The sequence below is a fragment of the Thunnus albacares genome, chromosome 11, assembly GCF_914725855.1.
Source record: "Thunnus albacares chromosome 11, fThuAlb1.1, whole genome shotgun sequence".
Classification (NCBI taxonomy): domain Eukaryota; kingdom Metazoa; phylum Chordata; class Actinopteri; order Scombriformes; family Scombridae; genus Thunnus; species Thunnus albacares.
This window is the reverse complement of record NC_058116.1, coordinates 11,646,832-11,668,858: the sequence shown is the minus strand read 5'-3', so window position 1 is coordinate 11,668,858 and position 22,027 is coordinate 11,646,832. Positions and strand designations below refer to the sequence as shown.

At 37.3% G+C, this 22,027-nt stretch overlaps 1 protein-coding gene across 1 annotated transcript in view; it reads left to right on the top strand.

Moving 5' to 3' along the window:
* Positions 1-653: 653 nt before the first annotated feature.
* The window catches only part of uxs1 (UDP-glucuronate decarboxylase 1), a 53,075-nt gene continuing 31,701 nt past the window's right edge, over positions 654-22,027 (top strand). The window contains exons 1-4 of the mRNA XM_044365549.1: positions 654-1,379; positions 7,092-7,119; positions 8,720-8,768; positions 20,279-20,322. Coding sequence (XP_044221484.1) covers positions 1,289-1,379; positions 7,092-7,119; positions 8,720-8,768; positions 20,279-20,322 — 212 coding nt within the window. The 5' untranslated portion in view covers positions 654-1,288. The remainder of the gene's footprint in view (positions 1,380-7,091; positions 7,120-8,719; positions 8,769-20,278; positions 20,323-22,027) is intronic.

Below are 22,027 nucleotides of genomic sequence, written 5' to 3'. Positions count from 1 at the left end.
TAAGTGTATATGTTTAAAACTTAATACACAAATGTTAAATAACAAACATAACAATCATAAATGTTACAGTGGTGTATACTGTTCTAAGAAATCAGTGAATATCTGTCTGAAAGTACATTTTTAATATGACCTATGTCTACAAGCTGGTGCATATTTTACATTGCACTACATCTCATCTGCTGTATATTAACCTATATGGATACAAGCATGGTAAAGGTTGAATTTGTCTGTCTGGTTGTCTTACTATAAATGATACCTGCAGCATCAGGACATATAGTACACATTTTACAAATGCAAATCCATCTTGCCACACAAAACGTTTACAGCGCCAAAGAGGTTGAAATGGGGGAATCAACACGGTATGCAACAAGGTTAGTTCAGTGCAGTGTGGAAAGTTTCGTGTCATGGAATGAATGAGCCATTGTGTCAGTGTTGCAAATAAGTGGTACTGGAACTTGAAAGCTACGCCATCATAAATAAAGATGCAGAGTACATATTATTCTGTTTGTCAAATTGCAAATGGTTTTAAGGTCGCACTAATAAAATAATAAATACAACAAAACTGTTGTTGTTATTAGAGGCACGCCAGAGCAAATGAACGTCACACAAGTCTGCAGGAAAAGTCAGGCTGCTAAATCGAGCAATGAGTAATCGCTCATCTGCTATTCATCGGCCCAGCTGAGAGGGACAAACTGTGTGTGCATTTGTACACTGTTAAAATGAACAGCTGTTTTATTTTGTCGGTACTAACCTGTATATAATTGCGAGGCGGGATTTGCGTCTGTTAGGATTTTTTTTAGCGGCAGTTATGAAAGAAAACAAAAATACGCTGTCAGTTTAGTAGCTAAATGTGGCGCTAACGGCTAACTGTTTGGCTTCACTGTGTTATTTGTGACTGAAACGTTTGTAAATGTACCTTTCAGATATCCGTCTACGTGTGTTACAGCATATGCGACTGTTAACGTAGTCTGGGAACAAATGGCGCTGATAAACAAGTTCATATGTAGTTGTAAATGTGGACACTCCTGGTAACTGTTGGCTACCTGTGTGTACGCTGCTAGCCACGTAAACTGCTCCTGATTGGTGTTGACGTAGCAGGAGCAGCTAGCTGGCCTGTCCCGTGTAGCACATTTTATATGAATTTGGGACACCAAGTCATTGACAGTCGGCCTGAACATTTCAAGACATCTGGAAGCACCAGTTCCACCGAGGAAGTGAACAACGGTGACTCAAAATGCTATAGCTGCACCTGAACGTGTTGGTTTCCTGGTCCTGTTGCATTGAGCGGATGATGAAGCGGGTCATCTGGCTGATATCAGGATTAAACAGAAGAATGATGAAGCTACTTTTTGCCCTCGCTTTGATCGCCTACATTGCCTGTAAGTAAACTAAACTTGTGTTACCTGAATGTATCTCATATGTTAAACTGGCATCATTATTGTGGCTGTTTATTTTCAAACATGGTACCCAAACTGTAAACTCATGTCAGTAGTTTAAAACTGAAAAAAAAAACAAAAAAACATAAGCCACTGTTTGGTGGCCAAGCCCCCATAATGTGCCCAGCAAGACTTTGCAGACTGGTTGGACATAATTTGACAAACCTAACTTATGTCATTAGTTCCTCTGGAAGAGCCACTATGAAGCAGCCAGGCTCAACATACAGTAAAAATATATTAGATTACAGGATGGTTTTTGAACTGGATTTTGTAGCTCAAAAGAAACCTATTGAGATGTACTTTCTCTCTTTATTGCATTTGGGAGACACAGTTCCATGTGATTATGTGGTAAATGGAATTTATTTACATCTACTGATGGAAATGACTAAAGAGTTGTTTTAACTTTTTAATTTTTTATGATATAATCTCAAGAATCATTCATAATAATCCACTTGCGTTCAATGTGTACCATCAGAAAATCACTAGAGGTATCCTCTGTTGTGGGCAGGCTGTAAAGTGAATTTTGTTAATGTTACTCTATTATAAAAAATTGTGCTGATGTTGCTCCAAATTCAGGTGCACATTCACATGCTGCTGTCAGGTGATACCCACATGACCCACTCTGCTGAACATAAGAAATATACTTTTATATAGTATAATCTTTGTCCGGATACAGAGCCTAGATCTTTTGAAATCAAAACCAATTTAAAGTCAGACTTCATTACATACACCATTTATGTGCGCCAGGATACAAACATAATCACAATATAAGATGAGAAAATAATGGATCATCAGGAAAAAAATAATAGCTGTCTTGATATCTTCCGTTACTGAAATACAAATGAGATCGCCCTCGCTGTGATACACACCTATCAAACCCCACATTCACTCTCTGTCACTTAGCTTCTCTCACTGGTGCACTTTGGTCTCCATCTCTTTTACTCTTTGTCTATTGTGGGCAGACCGTTTTCACAAGTTTTTCACTGGGTGCAAGCGTTTTCCAAACCCTTTTGCCTGCAAAGTCATGAGTTGTCTGAAATCTTGGTCAAAGTTTAATCTTGGTAAATTTGACTTATATAGTAACTTTTCGTACACAAAATGCAGTGTTTCAAAAATCTTCAAAGAGAAGAGCAGGCAATATAAACCAAGTTAAATTATTAGAATATATTTAAAAAGAGGAAAGAAGGGAAATAATAAAAACAAAACAAAAAATAAATAAAACAGTAATAAGGGATAATATCCTGCTTATACCATGGCCACTTCCTAACAAAATGCCGTCTCAATCATTTTACACTTATAGTTAATTTTGATCTTGCTTTTCTGTGTAAACATCTTAAAACTTAGTTCCTGAACCTCAGAATTTCTGTTGTTTGCGCTGCTAGTCGACATCTAGCTGAACAGGAAGGGGTTTACAAGACTGAGCTCTGAGTTTTCTAACCCTGACAAGCTTTGAAACTGTGAGAGAAAGAAACATTAACTGATTGCGTCAAATCTAAAAATAGAAGGATAGTGCTGCATACTGCAACGCAATATTATTTAAATTGTCTGTCCAGTGGGGATAATATTACATTTGGCTCTCTCTCTCACATACACAGGATGCCTCTCTCTCCCCTGCTGTCACAGACATGCCGAATCACTGTCTTTGTCTTTCTCCCTCACTTTTCTCCACATCTCTTTTATTTCTGTGCTGTTTTGGTCACATTTCCTTTCCAGTCTTCCCTCCTTTCCCCTGCAGCTATCCCACGGACCCAAGCTAGGCCGGCTTCACCGTGGCTAACAGGTCCTCTGTTTAAGACCTTCACGCCAATATCAGACCCATATAAAATTTAATTTGCGTGGCTCTCGATGAGAAGCCACTGTATTTATCCTGTTTCGGTTGTTGGTGGTGGTTACAAAAATAACCCGTGCTGCAAGCTCTTTAGCTGACACACAGTTTCTATCTTTATCTACAGTTTAATTCGGTGGTATAAAGGTGTATATGAGGTGACATAGGGCTGTGACAAACAATTATTTTCATTGGAGCTGCAATGATAAGTCGATTTAATCAATTGATTGCCAACTATTAAATTAATTGCCAACTATTTTGATAGTCAATAATCATTTTGAGTCATTTTTTAAGAAAACAATGTCCACATTCTCTGATTCCAGCTTCTAAAATGTGAATATTTTCTGGTTTCTTTAGTCCTTTATGACACTAAACTGAATATCTTTGGGATGTGAACTTTTAGTTGGAACAAAACAAGACATCTGAGGCATCACCTTGGGCTCTGGGAAACAGTGATCTGCATTTTTCACCATTGTCTGACATGTTATAGACCAAAAAACTAATCGATTAATTGAGAAAATAATCAACAGATCAATTGATAATGAAAATAATCGTTAGGTGCAGCCCTAACTGTCATCATTGATTGATCTTCCAGTAATGGTTTGGTCTGTAAAATGTCATAAAATGCCAGTTATAATGTCTTAGACCCCTTGGTGATGTCTTCAAATGTCTTGTTTTGCCTGATCAACAGTCCAAAATCCAAAGATATTCAGTTTAATGTCATGTGTGATTTGAAATTGTGCTTTACATCCTCTCATTTGAGAATCTGTAGATAGTAAATGGTTACAGATGAATTTTCTGTCAATTGACTTAACATTGCAGCTCTACAGCCAGCAATGATAATAGCAATAATGGCATCATAGTAACTACAGATTTGAAATAAAAGCTAGGCTAAAAAGGTGAGCTTTTAACAGTTGCTTAAAGGCCTGAACCGATGTTGCTGTCCTCAAATTCAGAGCAGACATTTCCACAGTCCCATGTATTAGTCATCGCTGCAACATCCATCATCTGCATGTTAGCCAGACCCATCTTGCACCTATTAGTCAGGCAACACTGTGGATGTGTTCAATTTGGGTTATTCAGTGAGCTCACTGGGTGGTTAATGTACGTGCACACAACTTTTTGTTCTCTTTTTTTTTTTTTTTTTTTTTTTAATTTATGCTGAGGTACAATAATGTTAACATTGACCATAACTCATAATGGCGTCATTCATAGTTTAGTGCTTTGTTGTTGTGCATTTTTTGTACTGTTGACAGACTGTTCGGTCCAGACTGATCCCTCACATCCCCTGACACATCACCACTGAACATTTACATTAAAACACGTATCTCACTGAGTGCTGAGTGGCACCTCGCTGGACATCGAGCCCTGCCCTTGTGCAACCGCAGACACACCACCAGCTTCTTCCTCTTCTTGATCCATTTTCACACAGCATATCATGACTTTTTCATGTGACTTTTGTTCTTAATCTGTAATGATGTTGACTTGAAATGTACCAAAGTAAAACACATAAAATATATTCATGTAAAGGTAAAATTACTGATTTTTAAAAATGCTCAAGATAGTACAAGTACAAAATGACTTTGTTACAGTAACAAGAGTAAATGTAATTAATTTCTTCCACCGCTGCCCCTAGCACTGTTTGTGCTTTTTTTCCGTGCTGAACTCCTGTTTTATGAGGCAAAATTGTGAAAGATTAAAGAGGGTTGTGGAGAAATATTATTGATTTAAAAGGCTGGTTTGAGGCCAAAGACTGAAATATACTGTAGGTGAGACTAATGATCTACACTGAGACAGAATGTTCCAGTGATTTTAAAAGTCTTTCCTGATCTCATGGTTAGTGTGAAGATTCAATAAAATAAACTCACTCTGAAGGTTAGAGGACATACAAATGGCTGGATCTGAGAGAAAGGCTGTTATGTATTGGGTTAGAACAGTAACAGTTAACTTTTGGCATCGAAAATAAAATTGCCATTGAAAACAAAACCTGAACTGAAAAAAGAAACATTGGCGTTCGAATACTTGTATTGGAAAAAGTTGTATTGGCTCTGAAAAAGATCCGCTGAAAAATAAAACACGGGCATTAAAAAAATTACAATATTATTACCATATTGATATTTTTTGTCTTTTTTCAGTGACAGTTTTTTTATGCTATGCAGTTTTTGGCGTAGAGAGGAATGCCCTTGCTGGGCCTTCGTTACCCAGTATGCCTTGCAGTCCGATAATAACCAAGGGCTATGGTGGAAATTTTGAGCCAGACTGTTGTAATTTTCGCTCTAGGACTGTTACTATGTCGCTTTATTAAATTTTAATATTTTTTCAGGCGAGAAAGTAACCATGTAGATTTTCTATTATCTGGTCAGTTTATCCAAATAGTGCCTGTTTGTAAATCTGCTGCCTTTTTGCAGATGTGAGGAGCTGCTGGGCGGGTGAGACCAGCCGGTCATCTCACAGCAGCAGCCTGAGTCCTGCGTCATCATCCTGGAGAGAACATGATCCGATATACTGATCTACTGTCTGAATGTAAAGTGAAGCTTCATGTTTTTACTGGACAGAACAACAGCACCGCCTCTGGGGCTCCATATGTACAGAAAATAAAACGAAATTTAATGTAAACTGATCTGTTCGTTTTAATACCTTTTATATGTATTGAAATGTGGGGACATCTGTACATACATAGCACTGTTGTTCTGACCAGTAAAAACATGAAGCTTCACTTTACATTCAGACAAACTAATGTGGCAGCTACAATTGGTAGATTTCATCTGTGAGACTAACATTTATCTTTCAAAAGGAATTATATCATCTATCAAAGTGCTATAGAGACATTAGAGCCAGCAGTAAACTACCAAAGAGCACATATCAGTTCATTGGATCATTTTCTCCCCGGGATGATGACGCAGGAGTTAGGCTGCTGCTGCGAGATGACCGGCTGGTCTCACCCAGCCAGTGGCTCCGAAACGTCACAGCAGATTTACAAACAGGCGTTATTTGGATAAACTGACCACATATTGGGAATCTACATGGTTACTTTCTCGCCTGAAAAAAATATTAAAACTTAAAGTGACATATCAACAGTCCTAGAGCGAAAATTACATCAGTCTAGCTCAAAATCTCCGCCATTGCCCTAGGGTATTGTCGGACTGCAAGGCATACTGGGTAATGCAGTCCCAGCAAGGGCCCTCCACTTTACACCAGAATGCTGACAGAAAGTTGAAACTGAAAACCAGTGACACCGAAAACAGACAGTGTAAAAAAAAACAAAAAAAACTGTTACTGAAAAAATACAGACATGAGGAAAAAATCTGAAGATTGACATTGAAAAACACATCATAATGCAAAAAATATCAAAACAAGGTAATAAGATGGTAATTTTTTAAAACCTGTGTTTTATTTTTCAATGGAACTTGTTTCAGTGTCAATTCAACTATTTCCAATACAAGTCTTCCAACGCCAATGTTTCCTTTTTCAGTTCAGGTTTTGTTCTAAATGCCAAATTTTATTTTCAATGCCAAAATTTAAATGTCACTGTTCTAGCCCCATTGTTACGTGGCTGGATTTTCATACTAATCCATCCAATAGTCAGATTTCTCATAGTATGAGAGTATGAAAATCTGAAGAGGTGAAAGATTTCTGCCCAATGATTTACAATCCACCTGTCAAACAGTTCAGTTGTAGAAGCCAAGGGTAGAGAAGAAAACAGCTGGGGATTCTTTTCTTCATTTCACCTTCTCAAGAAAATGTGACATTGTTGCATGTGACACTATATATGTACTTAATATTCATGATGCTACCATTTTTGTGATAAGTCTTCTCTTTCTCTCTTCCAGCTGTCTGGGGAACATACACAAACATGAGGTATGATATTAAATTTCTCTGTTACCTAATTGCATGCTTGCCTACTGTCATCTTAAAATTAATTTAAATTAAATATTAAAATTAATTTTCATTCATTCATGGAAACTAAACCCATTGTTCTGGACAACATTTTGCCGAATGCTCTGTTCTGTAATAGACCAGGATATTCTGTGAAAAATCATTTTACCTTCACCAACATCAGGCTCATCAAACAATGTAATATTATCCTTAAAGAGCAACTAAACACCCATTTTTGAGCTTAAACATGCCCCCTTTAAATGCTTTCTGAACCCTGACAACCCACCCCACCACTCCGACCCTCTTCATAGCTCTGTCAGATTGTTTTCCCAGTGTTCCTCTATTTCAAGTGGACAGAATTACTGGATTTTCTGTGGACTGACAAAAACAAATTTTGTTGCAACACTATAAAATGAGGCCAGGATAAATAGATTCTTTTGACAATCAAACTCTTCAAACTGTATAATAATAGAAAAGGTTTTCAGAATTCAGAGGGCTCGCCACGAAGAAGTCACATTTTCTGGAAATGGAGTGGAGGAGTGGAAAGTCTGATGAGGTTATCTTAATGGACATGAGCCATTTTGCCTCTTGATGTGGATTAGTTTTACCCGTTTGATTAACCAGTCCCAACAAGAGCATGTAGTGCTCAGCTCACCTCATGAAAAATGGTTCACTCTGCCCACCATGAAGGATCTTCCTGAAATTGATTCAGATTGTCCTCATAAAATATGAAAGATCTGCTACTCTGATAAGTGCAAGCTATCAGCGGCTGACTGGACTGTAATTGGTCTGTTACATACATGTATACAGTATACATTGCATAGCACAGCATCTGTCTCAGTTGAGTTGTGATGTTGAGTTGTGTGTTGAGATGGTGAAAAAATCAACAAGTTGAAAAATTAGTGAATGCAATTCAAAGATTACAGCTGCACTTACTTTATTTCTTTAAGGTTAAAGATGTTGTAAAAACAAATGTAATTTCTTTCCCCAAGTGTGAGAGGTAAACATGCCATGTCAAAACCAGAAATGTGAATAAATTAATCTTATGTATTGATATAATTGAACTAATTACTTTTATGTGTTCTGTGTCTAAGAGCACGGCTCTATCTTTACTCTTTGCTTTGAAATACTGTGTGAATTCATACAATCATTGTGCTGATTTGGCGTAAGGTAATAACATCAGACAAGCGTTGTCAAGCGTTAAGGCTCTCTTACCATGGTTGCTATCCCTTTTCATAGCTTTGGCTGTTTGAGGACATTAATAGCAGTGTTGCAAACCAATGAGCAGGACTGCTTTATGGCAGATTGTACATGACTTTTTTATATTACTGTTTAATTTATCAATAAACAGAGAATCATTCATATCATGATACATATATTGTTACTGCAATATGAAATGACATATCCACCATGATAGAGGATTTTATCCTTAAGCCCGCTCCTAGTTGATGGGTGGAGGTGGTTGGGTATGTGTTGCTACCTAAAAGCGTTCCTCAAGTGAAGAGCTATTTTCTCTGCCCTTGTGATTATGACTCATCATCTCATCCTTCCTCTCCTTGTCTTTGTCTTTCTCTCTTCATAGATCAATACAAGAACATGGAGAGATGAAGATTGAGCAGAGAATTGATGAAGTGAGTTGCACAGCTTTTTTTCCTTCTTTTTTTTTAAACCCACCTTAACCCTTTCTTTCATAAGTCTGTAAACAGGTCTTTTACAGGGTTCTGCTGTATGTCTGCTGCAGCTAGTATTTCAAGTCAATTTTATCAGTATAACCCAATATGACAAATCACAAATTTTCCTCCGGGGGCTTTACAATCTGTACAGTAATAAAACATCCTCTGTCCTTGGACTCTTGAATGAGGAAAAAATGGAAGAAACCTCAGGAAGAGCAACAGAGGAGGGATCCCTCTGTCAGGATGGACAGACATGCAATAGATATGTTTAGGGAATAGACCAAGAAACCCGTGAGGATGGGGCCGGGGGTGTGGCAAGATTTATCATATCATTGCTCATCTATTGCGTGTTTTTAATAATGTTTCAGCGCATTAAAAAATCGGCAAAATGTACATGAATTACGTTTTAATTTACATTTTCAGATATATCAAAACGAGAGAGATGACTCAGTGATGATTCAATCATCTCAACACAGAGATGACTGAATCTGAACCAACCAACAAAACTACTCAGCTAACGGCTTCATGGACATTACATCTGGCACAAACGTTCACTTTGACTCAAGGATGAATTGATTAGAATTTGATGGTCAGCGGTCACTGTGACCTTACAAAACATGTTTTTGGCCATAAATCAAGAATTCATACGCTAATTATGACAAAGTTTCACACAAATGTCAAAATGTCATACAAGAAAATACACTTAATCCCTTTTATTAAATTCCTTCAAAGTCTTTACTACAAATATGATGAGTCTAGACAGACATGGATGTAAACTGCAACTTGACTGGTTGGCTGAGGCATACACCCACAAGGCAGTGTTTCTAGTTTTCTTATTATTTTGCTGTGTTTGGGTGTTTCTTGGCATCAGCCTTTGGGCAGTGGGTGTGTATCCCCCAGCCAAAAACAGTGTGCAGGGTGTGAGGTCGGGACTCTAAAAAAATGTAGTGACTAGGTTACATCACTGTCTCCGTCTCTCTCCTCTGCTCTCTGTCTGTGTGTCTGTTTGACTGAGGGCTGGGCTGAGCTACACACACATGTGCGCAAAGCAGAGAGGCCACAGCGGACAGGATGAGGCGTGTGCTTCAGCTGCATTCTCAAAAAATTGGCAGCACCTTCCCGCAGGGTTGTGCGGAGGTGTAGGCATGTTTATTTATGCTTTAGAACATAACCACTGTGAAACAAACAGAAAATAATGTTTTATTGATCTGATTTACTGCTTTGTTCGCAGTAGCACCACACCCTCTCTTCATTCACGCTCGACCACTGCTCCTCTCTCGCGCACGCGCTCTGATGTCATTGAGCCCGGGGGGAGGAGCCAACTTTGAATGTTGTGTTTACATACACTAACTGACGAATCCTGCATAGTATACTTTTGACACATTAATGCATTTAATTGTATTCATTGTTTATTTTAAGTGGATAGTACCTGTTGGCTTTCTTCGTTCTGAGTGATTGAGAATGAGCCTATTTTAAACTTAATACTGATGTTATATACTATAATATAATATATTATGAAAATGTTAAAACCGATAAACTACTGTAGGCAATGCAAGTTAAATTGGGGGTTTGGTGACTCAGTCTATAATGGGGTTTTTTCATCAGCCCAGGTCGGTCCTCTTTAGCTGCACTGTACCCAGCAAACTTGTGGTAAAATGCATTTCTGCCACAGCCTCACCGCAGGGGATAGCCATGGTGAGCCCATGGATGTATTAAGACAACTGGATACAGCATTGGAGGCGGAGCCCTGTTCATTCTTGTGATAGTTGCTCAGTGGCACATGCAAACATTCTTTCCTATGGCAAAGTCAAGTCATGAATATTTAATGAGTTTAATGAGTTAATGAACTTTGTTCATCCAGTCACAATGAACAAATGTTCTTGACATCAAACCTTTTAACGGCCACATAAGGAAGGTCTAAAATTCCATATAGCTATGTTAACCAAAAAGATGCATTGATAGATAATGTTTATGGTTTTATGATGCCAATAAACTGTCTTGGCCTACTGAACCTAAGATGGTATTGTTATCTTCTCTGGTGACTGCCTTTTCAAAGTTGATAAGGAAAAATACTATCGTATTCGGTTGGCTGGCATGCATGAAATGTCAAACGGCACTGTGTGTTTATAATGCTGCCACTACTCTGACAATGCACGTATGTACCCTATAGGAAAAGATAATTTTTTTTCATTTTGCATTCAGTGTGTTATGACCAGGCTTATGGGTTATGGGCTACAGCAGTCAATATCTTCTAAACACCTTGTTTACACTTTAGATAAAGTCATTACTACTTTTATATACTAGAATGTAATGTAACTTTTTATATCATTCTGATAAAAATCCTCCAAAAAACAAAAAAAAAAAACTGGGTTCAAACCAACAATTTTTTGGACAAATCTTGTCAAAAAATGATAAAAGATAAAAGATCAATCAGGGGTGATATACACGTAGATAAAAACAGGGTTAGTACAGTTTTTTACAGTTCTTTAATTGAGTTTATTGTAACACAAAAAGTGACATTTGAATTGAAAAATTAATCATAGGAAAAAAAAACAAATTAAAGCAGCAATGATTGGGCCTTCGCTCCTTCGCGCATGTTGGGGTGTGCCATAGGTGAATCACTCCGTAGTCGAACTGCTTTTATTGCAGAGCAACCTGATACAGCTATACATTTACAAGAGGGCAACTGACATGGATATACATTTTCATGAATATTGGACATTGTATGTAGGAGGTAACTACCACTTCCTGTGTCCACTATACACTAGAGAACACCCACTAATTATATGTCATGTTGCTGTTTATCATGTGTAGACTACACCATGTAATTTTCATGTAAATCAGATGACGTTTGTCACGTAAGGGTGACTTCCTGTTGTCAGTAGGTGTCGCTATGACTTTGACTCAATATTGACACGTAAATGTGTTCAGACCTGGACTCTTTATCAAGCAATTTTGGGCAGATTGGACAATGTAAAGCCGAGTTACAACAACTTCCTGTTTAATGCCTCAAACATATTTTGGGCAAAATTGTCTGGCGCGCCAAGCCAATGATGTTCCATGAAAACTAAAAAGCTTCACAATTTAGCATTTCAAAGGTGTTTAGATGTAACCTACCAAATTTGTTGCTTGGGTCAAATCCTTAGGAGGAGTTTGTGACAATACAACACCTGTCAATGGTGAAAAAAAGTAAGATACAGAAAAGTAGAAAGTAAGATTAAAAAAAGTAGATTCAAAATGGCTGACTTCCTGTTGGACAAGAAAAATACATACTCATATTCCTGTGCAATAAGTAAATAAAATGCACAGTTATACAGTTTGCAAACAGTAACCAAGTTCATGAAAGAAATGCTGCATCAAACAGATGTTTGAAATGATCTGCAATTAAAGGTCTTGACATCAACACAATTACATGGAAAACTTGTATTCCACATGAAATTTATTTGTATATTAAAGCTGGAGTGTGGGACTTTTATCTCCCCCTTCTGGCAGTGAGAGTAAAGGGGCGTCCAGCTGTGATTGCCTGATAGGCATGTAGCACGCTCTCATGTGCACCCCGAATGACAGGCACACAGAGAGGGCCAGTGAAAACAGATATGTCTTGACGGTCCACCGGCCCGGTTACTGGCTGTAACCTACTGTTGCGGCTGTAAAACGGTGGATAAATTGTCACACAACCCCTGCGAAATGACTCATTTCATTATCAGAATTTGATCTGTTCAATCCTATAATGTTTGGAAAGTCTAGAAAAGCCGCACAATTAACAGCCAAACGGCCAGCACGGGAATGTCATGCCCGACATGAGATTTAAAAACTCTGTATACTGTGAAATACAGAGAGATTTATCTAGCAGTGATAGGCTTAATCAGCATTGTGTAAACTTGTTTGGTAAAGGCTTGAATGTAACAGATGTTCATTTATATGTAAAAGCTCCGCACTGCAGGTTTAAGATGATTAGGAATTTTCTATGTACACAGTGCTGGCATGTTGTGTTTGTGCTCTTTCAAGACAGATCAAACTACATAACAAAGATAGATGTGATAAATTCAGAAGACCCTGATTGTTGTTATGGCCCTAAATAGAACCCAAAATTTCCTCACAGCTGAAATTTTTGGGTTTAGGTGTGCTAGAGAGCAGCACAATAGAATCAAGAAGTTTATCTTTGACATACACTGTGCAGTATTTGAATGATAAAACAGAACAGTGTCTTTATATGTTCACTGAATCTCTAGAATTACTTAAACACACACAATAAAGTAGTTGTTGTTTTTAATAGGAAGCTGAATTAAAGTTGGAAATACAGTAGCTCAGTGTTCATGCTGTTTGAAATAATCACATTTCCAGTGAAAGGGCTGGTATGCAGCCCATTTTAATCAATTTTCCTACATTTTGTCAGAAAGGATTCAAAATGTGCAAAATGATATATTGTGGAATGACATTTAATCTTGTTTACAGAACACTTTCTTGGTACACTGAGGAATTGGAAAGCTGCACTTACGATCTGTTTCAAATCAGAACCTTATGGTGATGATATTAAGGCCCATTAGCAGTCTTTCTCCACAACTCCAATCTATCAGATGAATTATGCATCGGTCTGGATAAAGAGTGCACTGATCGACTTAAAGCACCCTCACTGGTATTAAAAACCTCACTGTATTTCAGCAGGTACAGATATTATCTCAGACTCTGCTGGAACAAGAATTTGTGTAATGAATCCTTTTCTTTTTCTCAGTCCCTGCACTATAAAGTAAGAACTCACGCATAACCTTTTACGTTTATATGCTGCAATCTCATGCCTGTTGTTGATGTAATGGTTATGTTTTGCATCTGCTGACATCAGAGTTATGAGCAAATTTTTAGATGCTCATAACTAGCTTCAACAACAACTAACTGCATAGTCAATTTAGTAGAAAAGTATTAGCGTATGACTGTCTAGCCAACAGGTCACTGATATTTATTAAATATGAATACATGTTTGCCAGTACTGTTTTGATCCCACAGATACTACCTCTAAAATTATGTTAAATTCCCAAGATATATGTTTTGTACCATTATAACAAAATAGTTCAAAACGTTTTGACTAACAAAAAATCTGATGTTGGTGAAAATGAATAGCAATTTACAATGTCAATACTGTTGCAACTAATTGTTTGAAGGCATATCCACAGTTTTACAAATCAAATCAATTCCAAATAAGACACTAACATTTCATTCAATGTAAGTAACCAAACATATGAAACATTTTTTATTGCAGGCCATGTTTTTGGACTACTTTATGTCTTATATTAAAGCTAAGCTATATATAATTGTCTCTATATGGACCAACCATCAGCCTGATGTACAACACACTACTCCACTCTAAGTGTTCCACTTGAGTGTCCGACCTCTGGGGAGGGTGGGGGCTTGTTAGTGGGTCCCCCCCAAATCACATGCTTTCCTCCACACAGTGCGCAATGGAATGAAGAGCAAATGGCTTTCTTCAAGCTCTTCCATAGGCATGCTCCTCTCTCAACGCCTTTGGGGGTTGTTTACTGCTTAGGACCCTTCTTTGACCCAAAGAAGTTTTCCTCCTAAACACAGCTATCGGCTGCACTCCAATTTGTGCGTAGGTTTGCAGGTAGCCCCTGAGTCTGGGTTTCAGACGTGGTGATAAATACACCCAAAGGCAAACCACCAGCTGAGGGATGGGTGAGGAGTAGGAAAAGGCAGTGATTGTGGAGGTCACAATTCCCCGAGGAGTCCACAAACATCATCTCGCCACTCTCTCTTAGCCTGCCATGGACCCTCCTCATCATTAGAGTGCATATGGTAATCACCAACTGATTGTCAGTGGTTTTGCACATCCTGGCACAGACATCCCCTTGCTCCTTGTTGTAATCATCAAAGGTTTGTTCAAGATCTTTGAACATTTCTTCCCCTGCTGCTGCGCTGTATGCTTTTTTTGAACAGTTTGTGGTACAGTTTGCAATAAAGAATGAGAATGTGTCAGCATTTAAAATTTAAATATTTCACCTGAACTTCACAACAATTCCAATAGATGTGGGGATATTATAATAGGTTCTTTTAATGAATTGATCAATCTTACCTGTTTAAGACAATGCTGGAGTTGTCATTCAGTAAAAGATTAAACAAATGTTAGACATTTGTGATTGATTGGATTAGTCACTAATCTGTAGAGACAAGAGACTACAGTCAGAGAAATGAGTGAGTCACAGGAAGTAATTTCACATGGCATGCTCTAAGAAGAGTAAAGTCTGGACAGACTCTTACATGTTCCTTCTTCCCGTGGGCAACTCAAAACCAGTGTGCCTCATATGTTCCGAGACGGTGGCGAATGTGAAGCATCACTACGAGATAAAGCACAAATCTTTTGAGCAAACATACCCATTCAATTCCAATCCGAAGGCACAGAAAATAAATGATCTAAGAGCCCAATATGATCGATCCACTTTACTTTTTCAAAAGCTCTCTGTTATGTATTTCACTTTTAAATGCAGCCCTTATTTTACTTGAAATGAGAAAAGAACATTTATTCACTATTAGACTATTTATTTATAACATCAGTGTACAATGGAATGTTAGTTTCTTTCATGTTGTTGGTGTAGGCCTTTAAACTCATTCACACCTCACAACAACAATCAACAGTATTAATTTTGCTGTGCATTGAAGCAGCAATACTGGAGGCCAAGCAGTGGGCCCGTCTTTAACAGGCACGTTTTGAATGGGCAGATGTCAGTAAGACATTTGTTAAACCATATATTGTTTGAGTTTGATATCATATCAGTGACATAACTGATGACATATGCCCACATTCACTAAATCACTATTTTTTGTGAAAAAGCAATAAAGTTATCTGTGAGGCAGCCTTTAGGTGTTTCTGACTGACATACAAATATGCCTACATAAATATGAAATGGATTAGAAGTTTGAGATTATACAGGATGGTTGAGTTTATTGCATAAGTTTACATGAAGGAATTTATATGAGCTCATATTAAACATACCTGATTAGTATCTGCTTTTTTTTTGATACATGGTGACACAACACAGCAGAATGAGGTCTTTGTTTAATGAAAACAAGCTGAAGAATTATGAGAGAAGTGTTTATAAGATCGAAAACACGTGCTTGGATACTAATGAGAAGAGAATGTGAGAAGATAGAAAGCCTGAAAAAGCATTACCCAATTATTTCTTAGAATTTTTGCATGGGTGCAAATAAATTTGACCACGACTGTAAATACTGTTTCCATTTGTGCGGCTCTTCTAGACTTTCCAAATGATATCGGACTGAATTGATCAAATTCTGATAGTGAAACGAATCATTCCGCGAGGGTTGTGATGTTCGTTAGTGCTGCTATTCTTCAATAAAAACAGATCTACACAACAGGATATGGAGACATTTGGAGCTGTTTGGTTAGCAAATTTATAAATACTGCAGGGAGGAATAGAACAAACGGAAACAGCCACCGTGAGATATTAGAGAGCTGTAAACAACAGGTTCTTAATCATTCTCGTAAACAGCCCACCTCCAACCAAAGAACTTACTGTACCTTTGCAAGTGATTGCGGTAAGACTCATCGCAACTACCCTTAAAGCCATGGAAAAAAAACATATCAGAGTTATTTATCAAAAAACCTGCTCACACACATTAAAAGAAAAATTAAATTTTCCACTGTTATGCCCACAGAAATGATAAGGAATATCGATCATAGTAGTAGTGTTGATTAAATCCTAACGATAGCCATCCCTATTATTAATACATGGACTAACACTGGACAACCCCTAAATTAAAGTCAGAAGTAAAGTAAGCCTGTATTTTAATTTCTATAGAAATAAACAAGCGATGTGCTTATATTTTTATTACTTATAAGTACAACTCTCTAATACTGTATTTGAAATTTAAACAGGATAAAATTACTGATTTGGCCTTGAAATTATTAATAAGGTTACAACTTTTTTATGTAACAGTTTTTGTACTGCTGTCAAAACTATGTGTTAAGCAATAGTCTGTTAAGGCTGATTACAACATCATATTAAATGACAGTTGCTTACCATAGGAACTTTGAATGTGTATTTTATGTTCTTGAGAATGCTGTCTGCACTCACTGACTCATTCCCTGTAGTTGAAGTGTGCATGACAGATGGCTGTGGAGAAATTACAGGATTAACTAGATTAAAACTATGATTAAAAAAAACTGCTTCATAGCACTACTAGAGGTCAGAAACTCCAGAGTACCTGTAATCAGTACAGCTGTCTACACAGGATGCGTGACTGCTGCTTGTGTTTCATTCAGGCTACACATGTGTAACAGCGATGGAAAGCATAATTTTACACCTCAAGTCTATTTTCTTCTGTGTGACACACATGACTACAAATGTGTGTTGGGCTCTGAGCACTGCTGAAATGCAGATGACCTGTGTAGACGCACAGACGGAGGACTGAAGCTGCTGCTAAGCCTTTGTAGACATTGTGTCATCCTCATGTAGTTTCTGGAATATATCTTTTAGTATAGTAAAGTAACTTTTAGTATCTGGACAGATAACATTTTTCAGAACTATCATAGTTATTATGTGGTACTGTAGTGAGTGTGACATGCGACATAAATCCAGCAAGCCTGCCAAACCCTGATGGAGCAGCAGGAATGTAATTGAAGAGGTTGCAAGGGCCTAACACAAGAGAAAACGCCCCTGTTGCTCTGTGCAGTTATGTTATAGTAGTAGAGCTCTAGTCAAGACCATTTAAGTGGAATCCATGACAAGTCCAAGTCCAGGCAGCTCCGAGTCCAAGTCAAGAGAGTCCTGAGGGGGTCCAGTCAGAGGCAAAGCCGAGTCCAGAATAAAGGGGGGGAAAAAAAGAGAAAAGAAAAAGCATGCCCATTTCACCTGAGAAAAAAGTAATGATATAAGAGAACATATTATTGCACAATGTTGCTGTCTAACCATGATATATTTCCTCCATGGGTTTGTATTCATGGCCGCAGCTACAACTGACAGCAGGAAGGTCATGGTCTAAGCTTCACATTCTACACTTGCATGCAAATTACTCATGGTATTTTGAAGGCTGATTATAATAATAATTACTCAACATCTCAACCTTTGACCTCTCTTTGGCATATACATGTATATCTATATACTTGTAGCAATAAGACGTTTTGGTGGGTAGTAAAAAAGTTCCTCAGTAGGTTGCAATGGAGGAATTCTGACCTCAGTAAATCATGGTTACAGCCATGTATATCTATCCTCAGATGATTGAATATGTACCTACATACATGATCTGACACAAATACAATATAGATACTTTTTTAATAATACATTACATTGCAAGTCATTCGTGTAATACAAATCAATGCTGATTCTTTATGATTTTATTCAGCCATGATTTAATATTGATTAAACTCAGATTTTATATTTTTACTGCTTAATTAGCTTAAGTGTATTATTAAGATCAATACTCACTTCTAAATTCTAAATTTATTTTCAGTAGCACTATATGGGAGCATGTCCTTGTTATTCATGACATATGAGGTGAAGTCTCTGTGGTGTGCCACCGGTATATCTTACTGATAGTGTTGCACATTTTGATGACTTGCAAACACAGTGTAATTCAGGCAGCGTTGAACATGGTGGAAACTGACTCTATTTACGCACACAGAAACACACACAGACACAGAGGCACAGGAACACGAAAAGAAAGAGCAAGAAAGAGAAACTAGCTGGACTCGGTCGAGACCGGAGGCTTGAAGTTGAGACAGTGGTCTGGGACCAAACACCTTCGAGACAGAGACAAGTCCGAGATCATAAAAAACATAGAGTCGAGTACTACAGCCCTATGTAGTTGTATCCTAGTTTGCCAGTGATGTTGAATTGTACCAGTTCTGTAACAATTGGATTTTGATCTTAAAATATTATTCAACAATAATTGTGGAGCAAACATTGACACCAGCGTGAACATTTGATAATGATTGAAAATAATAGTGAGTAAAGAGTAAGTAAAGACCTAAACGTCTGCTGTGGAACTTGAACTTTAAATTCTATTACCATATCCTGACCTGACGCCAGGCACTCTCATCACATCTGACTTGTTAACATGATACATTTTTCATGTACAGTTACTGGTAAATCACTGTTAAAATGCCATGTAGGCATGAACATGATGTTTTCTATACTTTTCCAATTACATGTTATCCTACTGGTTGAAGAATGTATTGCTTAAGCCTTATACATGATTTCATTAATCTGTAACAGAGCCTTTTTCTGGCCTGCTGTTTCTGCTTGATGGTGGAATCATCAGGTTATCAAATGACTGGCATTGCACTGAGAGGAGATGTGGTACTAAGATATGGCAATTACTTAACTCTCCAAAATGCCAACAGGTCTTTTATCAGCTGCATCCTGCAATGTGGAGGAATGAGCATATTTTTATGTGGTTGAATTTACATAACAGAGAATCAAGACACACATCTACATACACACAACTCAGTTGAAAAGTCAGCTACATAACACAAATTATAATTACCTCTGTTGCTTATCACATGTTGCAGGTGCTTGCTGAAATAATTTCAGGTTTGTTATCAGGCTGACCTTAGAGTTTAAAGAATTGACTTGCCTGTGAAATCCATCACATATCTTGCAACCTTACAAGCAATGTTCTGTCCCTAGAAATCATTATGAACTACAAACTACAGTGTAATGATCATTTTACATCATGACCATGATAAGACAAATGGAGCTGTGAAATTATTTATACCTAGAAATTAGGAAACAGCGGAGAATGTCAGGTGTTATTAATGTTTGAAGGAGAATTCTTATTTTAACTTGACTTGTGACTTGTAAACTTTTCCTTTCATTGGTCATCTTGAAATTGAAGCTTGAATCCAAACTTCTATCCATGATACTGTGGCAGTTCTTGCTGCCATTATCTGTTATTATCTAGGGTTGAGTGAGCGTGGGAGTCTGATGTGTTTTAAGGTTATTTATGTAATTGCCCTATAACAAAGGGTTATTTGACAGGAGCATAAAGAGGATGTGGCAGTTGCTATTGGGATTGTCACTTCATTATCACTGGCTTACTGTTGCATCATCCAAGAGAGGGGGGGGGGGCTATTCTGTAAACGTAAATAAATGATGAAAGGGAAAGAAGATTGCAGGGTATTAAAGATGACTCCAACACCTATTACAGTCAATTGTCTTGACCTGGTCTGCTAAAATATTCCCATATTTATTCTAATATTTGAAAGGTTGTTCTGTGTCGAACAATTTGTCATTGTTTTTTGTGTAAAATAATGTACAGAATTTGTAATGTATAAAAATCTTTGACACACATGTTTGTGGTAAAGGCCTACATAAATAAATGAACATAAAAATGAAATTAACTGTATCCTTACCTTAACATGCTGATGTGGTAACACAGCCTTCAGCACTGATTTGTGCTCTCATCTCATCCATCTCTCATTTCTCCTCTCACTTAAGGCTGTGGCTCCTCTCAGAGAGAAGATTCGTGATCTGGAACAAAGGTATGTGTCTTTTTTTCTTTCTTTTTTTTCCGCTTTTCAGTACATATGTATACATACATGCTCAAGTAGTTTTTAGTAAAAAAGGAAGTCTGACAATTAGTATCTCTTCTTAGTCTCAATACAAGTAGATTTCTGTATTCCAATACCAACTCAAATTCTCAATGTAAGGGTCTGGGCTAGTAATTAGACCTATATAATAGGTATGTTTGAATTACTACTTTTTTATTAATTTCTTTCAATTTAAACCAGAACATCTTGAATGATTATACCATCTAAATAACATGAGCTTTGCCATGTAAGACCTGTTTTAAGCCCACTGAAGAGATGCAAGCTGTACTGATTTGCATGGCTTTCCTCCACAGTCACCAGATCTCAGCACTATGATATGAATTTGAGAATGTGTGAAAAAGGATAGAGCAAAAGACATTGTAATATTAGAGGTCGTGTGGTGCTTGTGGTCACGTGACTTTGGCATAACAGGCTATCTGTGAATGAAACCCATATATGAAAATATTGCAGCAACTGATGGCACATAAATGATGCTTTTAAGAGGCTAATTAGTGAGGCAGAAATATAAAGGCACTTATGATGATTGCATACACATGTCCCTACTGCATGTTGCTTTCTATAAACCTGCAATATACCAAAGGATTACTATACCTTTTAAAATGAAGGTACCATACAGAGATGTTGGACGAAGGAGTGCAGGGGGTGTGACTATTGACAGCTTCTCTTTACTGCACCAAACTTTTTTTTTCTTTTTTTCGTGCTTAAAATTGTGGGACTTTCATTTCTGTCTTTCATATTTCCTTACGACATAAAGAATATTTGCTTTCATAGCCTAGTGATGTGATCAGAAATGATAAGCCTGTCTCCTGCTCAAATATTTGTACCTTCAAGGGCCTATGATTTGCCAAATCACTTTTGATTTTGCACTTCTTATTAAAGGATTTTAATAAGGTTTCATGATTGATTTGAGCATGTGTGACATAGGCTATGCCTCTTTGATATGAACCATTTTTAATTGTCATAATAATAAAGATGCTTTGTGAACTAAATCTTACTTCCTAGTTTTCTTAATAGCTGTATATGTCTCAAATTATATGAAATTAAAGTCTTGGGTCAGGCTCATTAATAGCTCAGTCTAATCAGCCCCCATCCCCCCATATTTACAGCACCCCCTCCCAGAAAATAGTTCCAACGTCCCTGGTACCGTATATCCATGTAATCCTTCAGAAAGACCACAGTGGAATAATGTAAGTGAATTGTGTAGAATATTGAGCACCTACAGGCTTATTGGTGAACAAAGCCCCTGATTTTCTGTTCTGCAGCTACTGATGATGCAATAGTGCTGTCAGAGATTATGTGAGACGTGTGAATGCTGTTAAGGCAGAAATATGATTTATGTACATATTTTGGTGATTTTAGGACAATTCTAGTTAATTACAACTTGGTATGATAACATTGTACTCACACGTCATTTTTGAGTTCTGGCAAGAACACAAAATCATCAATCAACATAAATTATTCAGATTTTTCTGATTAATTAACACAAAGGTAATCTTAAAATAAAACATAAAATAGTTGTAGATTAAAAATCACCTAAACACTGCCATTATTTCATTCAGTAAATCTGTATTTGTATGTGAAAGAAAGATACAGTAAGACACCCTATTGATTCAGTTACTGCTAACCAGAAAAGAAA